General features: G+C 47.5%; 1 protein-coding gene across 6 annotated transcripts in view; it reads right to left on the bottom strand.

Annotated features, from left to right (window-relative positions):
- The window catches only part of LOC140717613 (uncharacterized), a 344930-nt gene that overhangs the window by 30883 nt on the left and 301431 nt on the right, over window positions 1-12616 (bottom strand). For all 6 annotated transcript variants that reach the window (XM_073031183.1, XM_073031184.1, XM_073031186.1 and 3 more), the window contains 4 exons: window positions 10579-10623; window positions 9385-9429; window positions 6742-6795; window positions 1696-1749 (listed from right to left, as the gene is read on the bottom strand). In XM_073031183.1, the coding sequence (XP_072887284.1) occupies window positions 1696-1749; window positions 6742-6795; window positions 9385-9429; window positions 10579-10623 (198 nt within the window). The remainder of the gene's footprint in view (window positions 1-1695; window positions 1750-6741; window positions 6796-9384; window positions 9430-10578; window positions 10624-12616) is intronic.

The following is a 12616-nucleotide window of genomic DNA, read 5'->3' as shown; positions in this document are numbered from 1 at the left end:
ACCTAAATTGATGCAATCCTTTGAACAATATGGTCAATTATCAGGATACAAGATCAACATAGATAAAACCCAATTACTTTCATATTACTATAGTCCACCAAGAGAAATTGAAAGTAGATACTCCTGGGCATGGCAAACAGAGTCTTTCAAATATTTGGGCATCACTATGCCAAAAGATTTGGCAAAATTATCAGAATGTAATTATCAGCCTTTATATAAAAAATTAAGGAAGATATGGCAAAATGGAACCTGATTCCTTTTTTCAGTCTCAGTTCAAGGATTGAGTTTATTAAAATGAATATACTGTCCAGACTGTTATATCTCTTTCAGACCCTACCAATACAGATGAATCAAAATCAATTCAATGAATGGAACAAGATGTTATCAAGGTATATTTGGCAGGGTAAAAGGCCTCGAGTTCGTCTCAAATCTTTGCAATTAGCAAAGGAAAAGGGGGATGGGTCTACCTTCTCTTAGAGATTATTATTTTGCAGCACAGTTGAGAGCTGTAATATGTTGGTGCAACCCATCATATGACGCTCAATGGAAAAACATTGAGGAGCGGGTACTTCCCATCCCCATACAAGCAATTTTGGCTGATAACAACCTGCAAAGGTACATAAATACTATTGATAACCCATGAGTGAAATTGACTCTTAAAATATGGAAAACTACTATAAAAGAATATAATCTAGAGGGAGATATTGCAATTCTTAAATGGTGTGCATATGACTTGGTTTTACACCAAATAAATTGGATGCTGGATTTAAGGACTGGACAGCTAAAGGAATAACAGTTCTTTGCAACATAATGAAAGAAGGAACACTTCAGTTTTGAAATGCTTAAAGAGAAACACTTATTAGAAAAACAAATTTTTTTAAAAATCGGTATTTACAGATGCGACAATATGTTAATAAGACACTTAAAAATGTAACCAAGGCAAGTACATGCTTGATAGAGCTATTTAGAAAAGCATATAATTCAGATAACGGTAGTAGAATCATTTCAAGTATGTATAAGGGGTTGTCAAATCTTAAAACACATTCAACTTCATACATTAAAACAAAATGGGAGAAGGAAAGAGGGATAATCATATCTGAAGAAGAATGGACAATAATATGGAGGTATCAATGGAAGTGTACCAGTTCACAGAAATGGAGGGAGTTTGGATGGAAAAACACTTGTGATATCCAGCATCTGGAAAGCAAGGGGCACCTGAGGCTCAGCAAGGCTACTAAGGATATGTCTTCCTCCAAGTTGGGCAATGTGGACTGAGAAACACTGCAAGTTGATGCCGGAACTCCTTACCTATCACCCTGAGAATATACCTGCCTTACAGATGCTGCTCACATCTCTCCCTCAAGGATTCTGAGTCTGATTTAGATTTCTCCCCTGTAGATGTTAGCAGCTGTGAAATGCACAGTTAGTGTGAACATGTAAGTGTCACATATATTCTGGCACCAACATGCCTGTGATGCTCAGTATAACAACATCAAGCGTAACAAAATTGAATACAACAAGCAACAAAACAACAACAGCAAAACAATCCCATTTTCCCCACACCACCCATTTATCCCCATTGTCCCTCACCTTCCAGTCAAGATGGACAGTGCAACATGACTGCCACCTTGACCAGAAGGGTCTGAACCCGCACACTCCCACACCAGGTGTGAATATTGAAATCGTCAAACCTACCGGGAGACCAGGCATCCCTGCTGCTCCGGGGTATCCAGGGGATCCTGGAGGACCCTGGGGGGGGGGCAAACATATCAGAGCAGTGTTACTCCAGCAGACCATATCTGACCTAGGAAGGATTCAGTGACCCAGCTGCTGATCTGACACAGCTGTTCCCACACAGCAGGTTCTAGTGAGCCAGCTCAGGTGTAACACTGACTCCCACTCAACACCATGCTCGATGCCCACCACATACCAACTGCAACATTGAAACACATCCCACACCAAACATACTCCTCAGTCCTCCCCCCAACACCATATCTCAACTCCACACTAAAACACAACCCACATCTCATTCCCAGCAAGACCTCACTCCCAACACTATACTGCACACCCAACACTACACCTCACTCTAATGCCACACCTCTGTCACTGTCCCTTCTGGCAATCACCCACCTGGCTATTTTCCTCAGGAATTGGGCCTCAATCCCCTCGTTTAGTTCCCAATCATTCCCAGGTTCCACTAATTACAAACACCTGCTTTCCATCAGCAAATGCAGTATAAAAATCCTGTGACCACAAGAAGCAGCTGCCAGTTTGTTGGTTGACTTGTGTCCAAGTATCTGCATTCCATGGTTCTTAGGACTATCAGTTCTAGCCTAGCATCATTCCTGAATTCTCTACTAAAACCAAGACTCTGCATAAAGATAGATAGATAGATAGATAGATACTTTATTCATCCCCATGGGGAAATTCAACTTTTTTTCCAATGTCCCATACACTTGTTGTAGCAAAACTAATTACATACAATACTTAACTCAGTAAAAAATATGATATGCATCTAAATCACTATCTCAAAAAGCATTAATAATAGCTTTTAAAAAGTTCTTAAGTCCTGGCGGTTGAATTGTAAAGCCTAATGGCATTGGGGAGTATTGACCCCTTCATCCTGTCTGAGGAGCATTGCATCGATAGTAACCTGTCGCTGAAACTGCTTCTCTGTCTCTGGATGGTGCTATGTAGAGGATGTTCAGAGTTTTCCATAATTGACCGTAGCCTACTCAGCGCCCTTCGCTCAGCTACCGATGTTAAACTCTCCAGTACTTTGCCCACGACAGAGCCCGCCTTCCTTACCAGCTTATTAAGACGTGAGGCGTCCCTCTTCTTAATGCTTCCTCCCCAACACGCCACCACAAAGAGGGCGCTCTCCACAACTGACCTATAGAACATCTTCAGCATCTCACTACAGACATTGAATGACGCCAACCTTCTAAGGAAGTACAGTCGACTCTGTGCCTTCCTGCACAAGGCATCTGTGTTGGCAGTCCCTTGGCACCAATTCCACGCTCGCTATGACTGTAATGCCTCCTTACTCAGCCTCTGCACCTGTGTTCAGCACTTGGGTTCATTCCACCGCCATGTCCTTGCAAGAGAACGAACTGGCCACGATGAACCCAGTGGACACGGATCCCGTACAACAGGCCCTGGCCAGCCAGTGGTTCCTATTGGGCGCCCACGACCAACTACTTCGGGAGATCACGGAAAACCTTCGGACACCAACCATGAACATGCAGAAGGTCAGTAAACAAGTGGACTGCGTCTCTGCTTCTTTTCCTCCATCCCCTCCAAGAACCCCGGCTACCCAAACCGCACTGCTCAGGATGGCTTCGCCCCCGGAATCAGCAACACCATCTCCTCGAGAGCCGTATGTACCCGAGCCTGAACCCTACACCGGGGACCCAGGTAGGTGCCGGGCCTTCCTGTTACAATGCTCCCTAGTCTTTGAGCTGCAGCCACGTACCTACACTTCCAATAAATCAAAGATTGCGTACATCATGGGGCTGCAACAGGGGGATGCCTTGGCCTGGGCAACCGCGATATGGGAAAACCGACCGGAGGTTTGTTCCACCTACTCCTCCTTTGTCGCTGAAATGAGGAAAGTCTTTGAACAATCCATTCGTGGTAAGGACGCTGCAAAACAGTTGCTTACTCTTCGTCAGGCTTTGCAAAACATAGCCAGGTATTCCATTGAGTTATGGACCTTAGCTGCAGACTCCGGGTGGAAAGACGAGGCCCTACAGGAGGTGTTTCGACAGGGCCTCTTGGACAAGATAAAGGATGAGTTGGCCGCAAGGGACGACACGGACTGTCTGGTCTCTCTGAGCTTGCTAGCCATTCGATTAGATTATCGACTTCAGAAGCGGCAGAGACAGGGAACCAGTTGCCCTGCTCCTCGGGGAAGCCCAGTCCACCTTGCCAGTCTCAGCCAGCACCCCCTTCCCCAGCCGCTCCCAGTATGGCTCCTGCTACGACCGTCCCCACCCCCGGGGGAGGAACCGATGCAGCTGGGATGGAACCATCTCTCCCCGGCTGAACAAATTCGGAGGTGGACTGCTGAGGATTGCTACTGTTGGGGCCAGCCAGGACATTTGAGATACCTGCCCTCAGCAGCCAAAAGGGAGGGCTCACCAGTGAGAAAGGGAGCTTTGGTGAGCCGAATGATACTCCCTTCAACACCCCAGACTCAGATGCAGATCCCGGCAACCGTGTATTACCAACAACAGTCCCTGTCCTTATCCGCTTTGGTGGATTCCAGTGCTGACTGCAATCTTCTGGACGAAGAGATAGCCACCCAGGCCGGAATACCTCGGGAGCCGCTAACAACTCCCCTGGAGGCCCGGGCCCTGGACGGAAAACTGCTGGCTCGGGTGACCCACTGTACGCCACCCCTGACCTTGATCCTATCCGGCAACAATCAGGAGGAGATATGATTCAGTCTCATTCATTCCCCTCGAGCCCCGGTAGTTCTAGGGTATCCATGGCTGACCCAACACAAGCCCCATATCGACTTGTCTACTGGGAGGATAGCCGAATGGAGCCCGTCTTGCCATGCCAACTGTCTGCGGTCAGCCCCATCTCCCAGAGAAGCTACCACGACCCCGCCTGTTTTGGAACCCCTCGACTTGTCCCGCATCCCCAAAGAGTACCATGACTTGGGACAAGTGTTCAGTAAACAACGGGGCCTTTCCCTGCCTCCGCACCGCCCATACGATTGTGCCATCGACCTTCTCTCCGGGGCCCCACTACCCACCAGTTGCCTTTATAACCTATCCTGACTGGAGAGACAGGCCATGGAGAAATACATTAGTGAGTCATTCGCGGCAGGCATTATCAGGCCTTCATCCTCCCCAGTAGGCATCGGTTTCTTTTTTGGAGAAAAGAAGGACGGGATGCTTCGCCCTTGTATTGATTAATGAGGCCTAAACAATATAACAGTTAAGAACAAGCACCCTCTACCCCTCATTAGTTCTGCATTTGAGCAACTGCATGGAGCCACCATCTTCTCAAAGCTGGACCTTTGCAATGCCTACCATTTAGTCAGGATGAGGGAGGGGGACGAGTGGAAGATGGCCTTCAATACACCTCTGGGCCACTTTGAATATTTGATCATGCCGTCTGGCCTCACCAATGCTCCCGCCATTTTCCAAACCCTGATCAATGATGTACTGAGGGAGTTTATCAATCAGTTCGTATTTGTTTACCTTGACGATATCCTGATATTTTCTGGCAGCCCCCAAGAACACATACACCATGTCAGTCAAGTCCTCCAGAGACTGTGGGTTAACCAATTATTTGCAAAGGCGGAAAAATGTGAGTTCCACATCCCTTGGGTCAGCTTCCTAGGCGATATCATTGAAAGAGGGCAGGTAAAAGCAGACCCTGAGAAGATCCGGGCAGTGGAGGAATGGCCCAGACCCACGACACGCAAATAACTTCAACAAATCCTGGGGTTTGCAAACTTCTACCGCAGATTCATCAGAGACTACAGTCGAGTGGCTGTAAACCCTTACCTGGTTTACCTCACTGACCACACCGTTTTGCTGGGACTCTGAAGTGGACTCAGTATTCACTGAACTGAAGAGGCGTTTCACCACCGCTCCCATCCTGGTCCATCTGGACCCATCCTGTCAATTCATCATTGAGGTGGACACCTCTGACTCCAGGGTAGGAGTGGTCTTATCCCAACGGGCAAGCTCGGACAAAAAGCTTCAGCCCTGCGCCTTCTACTCGCTGACTGTCCCCCGCCGAGCGGAATTACGATGTGGGGAATCGGGAACTGCTGGCGGTCAAACTTCAACCAGTGCCTCCATTCTTCCAGTGGGAGGGGGCAGAACACCCGTTTGTGGTGTGGCCGGATCACAAGAACCTGGGGTATATTCAGACTGCCAAATGATTGAACTCCCGCCAGACCCATTGGGCATTGTTTTTTGGACAGTTCAAGTTTACTCTCACGTACCATCCAGGATCTAAGAACGGGAAGCCAGACACGCTACCCCACCAGCATAACTCCAAGGATGACACCTCCAGTCCCGAGACTATCCTCCCACCATCCGGCGTGGTGGCCACCCTCACCTGGGAGATCGAGGCTAAAGTAAAGGAAGCCCAGCGGGACGACCCCGACCCTGGCAATGGACCTGGCGATCGCCTGTACCTGCCCGTCTCTGTCAGGTCTCAGGTTCTCCAATGGGGGCACACATCCTGGTTCGCCTGCCACCCCGGGAGTGATCGGACCCTGGCTCTCCTGAGGAAGCACTTTTGGCAGCCGTCCATGGTAGGGGACACCCGTTCTTATGTCTCGGCTTGTTCCATCTGTGCCCGGGGAAAGGTCTCTCATCGACCACCTGCGGGTCTTCGTCCTCGACCTGTTCCTGGTCACACATCGCCCTAGACTTTGTCACCGGTCTACCCCCTTCCCGCGGAAACACCACTTTCCTCACCGTGGTAGACCGATTCTCCAAGGTGGTGCGCTTTGTGGCCCTCCCTAAACTCCCTTCCTCTCAAGAAACCGCAGATCCCATCGCTCACCACCCCCAACACTGAAACACACTTCCCACCCCTCACACACTTAACACTACACCTCCCCCTCAACACCGAGCCTCACACGCAACACCACACCTCATCCCCTACACTGAGACCATAGTTTTTCAGTCTACCATTGTGTTCAGCCCAGGAGGCCTAGAGGCCCCACTTTCAATTCCCCACAATACAATAACAGTCTCTGCTCACCTGTTCTCCTTTCTGTCCAGGCACTCCATTTAATCCCCGTTCTCCAGGTAGACCCTGTTGGTGGAAGACAAAGTTCTGAAGAGAGATTCTCAATACAATCACTCCTGGGGAGCTGCCGGCGTCTTTGATGTCTCTCACATCCTACTGGTTGTTTCTATGAAATTCAGGAACACCATCCCTTCAAGTTGGACAGCGTCCTCATCTGGAAGTACATCGCTGTTCCTACATCACTACTAGGCTGAAACCCTAGAAGTGCTCAGCCAACAACAACTGCAATGTAAGGACTGCAGTGGTTACAGAAAGGGGCTCATCTCAACCTTCCCAAGGGCAGTTAGGGATGGGCAATAAATGCTGGCTTGACACTCTGTTGCCCAATTCCCTGAGCTTCCCTTCCTTCTCAATGTGACTCCACAGGATTCACAGTCAGGAAAGTACAGGCAATCTACAGAAGGGAAATCGTAGCTGAGGTCGCAGAGAGAGTTGGGAGACTGTAACATGGGGTATATATCTGCCTTATATCCCAGGCTGCTGAGTGTTGGCTTCAGCAGCCTGGTGTCACAACCATGGATTCAGCAGCTCAGCAGATATGGCAAGTGTGCTGGAGAAATATGCATGTGTAAGCTAATTATTTCATTGTGATAGTATTTAACTCAATTCATTCCATTGTAGTTTGTTGAGACTTGGACACAGCAACGTTTCGCTGCCTGCTTGCATTCCGCCCTTCCTGAGAAATTGGACTGTCGAGTCAACTGACTCTGAAGACTGACGGGATTCTTTTTATTCTTAACATTGTTCTTTTCAGCTGCAGTGTAGGCTTCGTTTTCCATTTGAGAGTTTAGGTAATGGCCCTGTTTGACCTAGCGTTTATTGTTTTCTTTTCCCTTTAACACTGTTCGCATTAAAGTCTGTGAACTATCAACCTGCTTCAGTGTCTCTCACTCTGCACTTGGGCCATATCCTGGTACTGCTCCCTCAGTGGCAGGAGGATTGGTGAAGAGAGCATCTTGCCCTTGGTCAAGCACATTATTTGCCCCATATTCAGCCCAGCTTGGTTGTCCCAGCCACCAGACCCACATGATATTGAGCCAAACATTAGACTCAGCACAGAGCAAGGGGCCCACCCGCTCCCTTGTCTCCAACCTGATACCTGCGCACATACTAACCATCTCACTCACCCCCATGAGTCTGTTCAACTGTCAGAAACCAAAAAACTACAGAATCAGAAACACTTGTTGAAGTTTCTCTTCCAAATTAAATCACTAAGAAACAGAAGAGCACAACTTCAAACCATTGACCACGAGAAGGGACTCCTGCCCAAAGCTCTCTCTTCTGTTGTAATAGGGGAGCCCTGGGAAGTTTTCTGTTCTGCTAGGCTACTCTGAGAGATTCCTCCACTCAAACCTCCTCCTTCAGTCTGCAGCTCTGACCTTCCACACAGTTTAGTAAGAAGCTTCATTGTTCTAGAGGAGCTCCAACTCTTCCAGGAAATGGTCTGATCCTGTGCTCCATTCCTCCCATGTAGGTCCATGATACGTCCTACTGAAGTGGGCCGTACCTCTGCAGGAGCCTGCTGCTCTGTCCCCTGGTGGTCTCGGGTAACTCAGTGTCGGGGCTGTGGCACCACTGCTTAGGAGGCATCGGTCTAGTGAAGGGTGTTGGGCCCAGACTGTGTCTGCTATCTCAGAACACGAAGATACACTACCACCATGTGCTGTGAGTGCATTAGAGCACACTTATCCCCTTACACCAATGAATCAGTGTGCCTCCCACTACTCGGTGTGACCAACTTCACTCCAAGCACTGGCTGTCAGTCGGTTTGGCCCTTTTTGCCACTATTGTTTCTACACCTGCTCAATGCCCTCAGCCAATGGCTCTGTCTGATGTGGGGAGGGGATAGGCAGAAGCTGGATCAAAGTGTGTGTCGACACCCAGCACAAGACAGGCGCATCCCAATCCCAATCCACCATGGAGCACTGCAATCTTTGAGGGGAATATTATGCAGGCCGGAGTGGTCCTGCTCAGGTGCATCAGATCAGAGTCTAAGTTGTTATTTTTCCTGAAGTTTAACTTTCTTTATGCTTGTCCATATTTTTATATAATCACCTATTTATCTGTAATTAATCAGTGGATTTTCAGTGATTATAGTTAAACTTGTTCCGTGTTTCACTTGCAGTTTATCTGCAGCCTGTGCCACACCACTGAACCTGACCATCTTATCAATGGAATTTCTCTATCTGTCTGAGTTAGGTTTTAGTACAAAACATACACAACTGCTTGGTTCTTAGTTCTCTTGAATTTGTCTGCTCTCCCTCCTGTGGAGTGACTAGGTTATCATTATCTCATTGTCATGAGTACCTAATAAAATTGACATAATCACAGGTTTAATGCCCCCATTCTTAACTTCCAAAGAAACTTCTGGATCATAACATCTCTAAATCCAACAGGAGATAATGTTGGGCCAATAATTCAGTACCAAGACCTCCTGGCAGATGCTAGCAGCTGGAATACAGCATCCTGTGTTAATGGGAGCTTGGTGTGTTTTGCTGCCCGACATTTGAAAGCCCTCTTGTTCCAGTTCTCCACCACCCCTCCAACATTGGAACTACGTTACAAAAAAAAAAAATTCAGTCCAAGGATACTCACAGCAGTTCCAGGGGGCCCAGGAGAGCCAGGAAACCCAGGGGGTCCCTACAGGGAAAAACAAGACCCAAACTATGAAAATCAAACTGGAAATCTGGAACAGAAAATGCAGAGGCACCCAGCGAGTCAGGCAGCATCTGCAAGGAGAAAGGCAGAGGAAGGGTAAAGAGTCTGAAACCTGAAACATTGACTATGTCTCCTCCACCTACGAAGTACGGTATTTTTTTGTTTCAGTGAAGGGAATGGGGAGAACAGTGGATCTAGTGAGCTGTGGTTTGGGAGCAAGCAATCTGATGACCTTGGATTCCCCACACTTGGCTTGGCATTCCAAGTCTTGCAGTACAGGAGTTTGGTTTTCCAGGTTGACTGGTTTGACTCCCCCCCCCCCCCCCCCCCCCAATACGAAAAGCCATGAAATTGAATAACTACATGAAAGACAACAACCGTTTACACCAGGCATTAGGCACTGAAACCAGTGGGAACTGCTTGAAAGACGCTGCTGTTCAGTGATTTAAGGAAGGCATCAGCTCTATGAAGTACACACCCCGTGGCAACACTGGAGAGAGAGAGGCTGCAGGGCAGATTGGGAGATCCCAGATTTCCTGAAAGTGACATGGGATCATGGAATTCCTATTCAACAGGCCTGCAGTGAGGGGGGCATGATCTCGTAGGGCAGAAATGGGGAGGAGAAATCCCCCCCCCATCTGATCAGTCAGATACCAGATCACACATGATATAGAGCAGGACACGTAGAGCTGAAAGCAGAGAAATATCAGGGGATGCGGAATTTCTGGGCCTATTGGCCCTGACCCTCAGCTGTGTATGAACAGATCACTGAATGTTGTATGAAGTAAGGAATATGCAGAAAAACAGAACTGGAGTAGATAGCAATGATCCAATGAATGTTAGGACAGGTTTGAGGTGCCAAATGGTCTAATCCCAGTCCATTTCCTGTGCACTTGAGCTTTCACTGTTCAGTGGAAGCAGCTTCCTCTCACTGACATCTCAAAACCCCTGATAAATACTATACAACTCATGAGGTGGGGAGTGGGCTGAATGGTGTTTCTGTTCCACCACTCAGCCCCCGACTGAGCATGAGCCATGGGGGACAGAAGGTGCTGGGTTTATTCAGTGATATAAACGGGACGAGCTGACAAGCTGCTTCTGTCCAAGGTCACTGTTTAAAGCTAGGCTTACCGATTGGCCTGGAGGCCCTGGATATCCTCGGAGACCTGGAGAACCCTGAGGAAAGAAAGTATACAAGCAGTAACTAAGAGGCATGTGTTGGTACTGGGCATTTCCATATGGGAGAGTTAGAGTCCTGGCAGTACAGTGAATCATATTCCATCCCCAGAGAAATTACAGCAGAAGCTCCCCACTCCACAGAGAAGCACTTTTGATATCAGTTCTAAAATTCACCAACCTCAATTTGAACTTTGATTCACAAAATCATTCCAGCTTCTGTATATCTATTCATTCAACTCTCTTTTATCATTCTATCATGTAACCTCTCAGGTCCTGGTGCAAAGTATGCCCTTCTCTGTCATCCAGAGCCCATTTGCTGTTGCTCCTCACGAGGACAGTTTCAGTAACACCGTGCCTCCTACATGTCCTGAAACTCTCACTCATGCCTGTGTGGCTGGGAAAGGCTACAGTCAGCAGGGATTGTGTTGAATGAGGTATGGAGAGGCTACTGCACAGGACCAAAAGAAGCTGCAGAAGGTTGTAAATCTAATCAATTACATCCTGGGTACTAGCCTACGAAATACCCAGCACATCTTCAGGGAGAGGTGTCTCAGAAAGCAAGCATCCATCTTTAAAGACCTCCAGCACCCAGGGCATGCCCTTTTCTCACCGTTACCATCAGCTAGGGGTACAGAAGCCTGAAGGCACACACTTAGCTTTTTCCCCTCTGCCATCCGATTCCTAACTGGATGTTGAATCTTTGGATACTACCTCACTTTTTTAAAATATAGAGTATTTCTGTTCTTACACATTTTTAAAAATCTATTCAATATATGTAATAGATTTACTTGTTCAGATATTATTATTATTTTTACATAGAAACATAGCAAATAGGTGCAGGAGTAGGCCATTTGGCCCTTCGAGCCTGCACCGCCATTCAGTATGATCATGGCTGATCATTCAACTCAGAACCCTGTACCTGCTTTCTCTCCATACCCCCTGATCCCTTTAGCCACAAGGGCCATATCTAACTCCCTCTTAAATATAGCCAATGAACTGGCCTCAACTGTTTCCTGTGGCAGAGAATTCCACAGATTCACCACTCTCTGTGTGAAGAAGTTTTTCCTCATCTCGGTCCTAAAAGGCTTCCCCTTTATCCTTAAACTGTGACCCTTCATTCTGGACTTCCCCAACATGGGAAACAATCTTCCTGCATCTAGCCTGTCCAATCCCTTTAGAATTTTATATGTTTCAATAAGATCCCCCCTCAATCTTCTAAATTCCAGTGAGTATAAGCCTAGTCGATCCAGTCTTTCTTCATATGGAAGTCCTGCCATCCCAGGAATCAATCTGGTGAACCTTCTTTGTACTCCCTCTATGGCAAGAATGTCTTTCCTCAGATTAGGGGACCAAAACTGCACACAATACTCTAGGTGCGGTCTCACCAAGGCCTTGTACAACTGCAATAGAACCTCCCTGCTCCTATACTCGAATCCTCTTGCTATGAATGCCAACATACCATTCACCTTTTTCACCGCCTGCTGTACCTGCATGCCCACTTTCAATGACTGGTGTACAATGACACCCAGGTCTCATTGCACCTCCCCTTTTCCTAATCGGCCACCATTTAGATAATAATCTGTTTTCCTGTTCTTGCCACCAAAGTGGATAACCTCACATTTATCCACATTAAATTGCATCTGCCATGAATTTGCCCACTCACCTAACCTATCCAAGTCACCCTGAATCCTCTTAGCATCCTCCTCACAGCTAAAACTGCCGCCCAGCTTCGTATCAGCTGCATTTAATTCCCTCGTCTAAATCATTAATATATATTGTAAACAACTGGGGTCCCAGCACCGAGCCTTGCGATACCCCACTAGTCACTGCCTGCCATTCTGAAAAGGTCCCGTTTATTCTCACTCTTTTCTTCCTGTCTGCCAACCAATTCTCTATCCACATCAATACCATACCCCCAATACTGTGTGCTTTAAGTTTGCACACTAATCTCCTGTGTGGGACCTTGTCAAAAGCCTTTTGAAAATCCAAA

This window comes from Hemitrygon akajei, chromosome 28 (assembly GCF_048418815.1).
Source record: "Hemitrygon akajei chromosome 28, sHemAka1.3, whole genome shotgun sequence".
In the NCBI taxonomy this organism is placed as follows: domain Eukaryota; kingdom Metazoa; phylum Chordata; class Chondrichthyes; order Myliobatiformes; family Dasyatidae; genus Hemitrygon; species Hemitrygon akajei.
The sequence above is the reverse complement of the archived record's forward strand: the minus strand, read 5'-3'. Positions and strand labels throughout refer to the sequence as shown.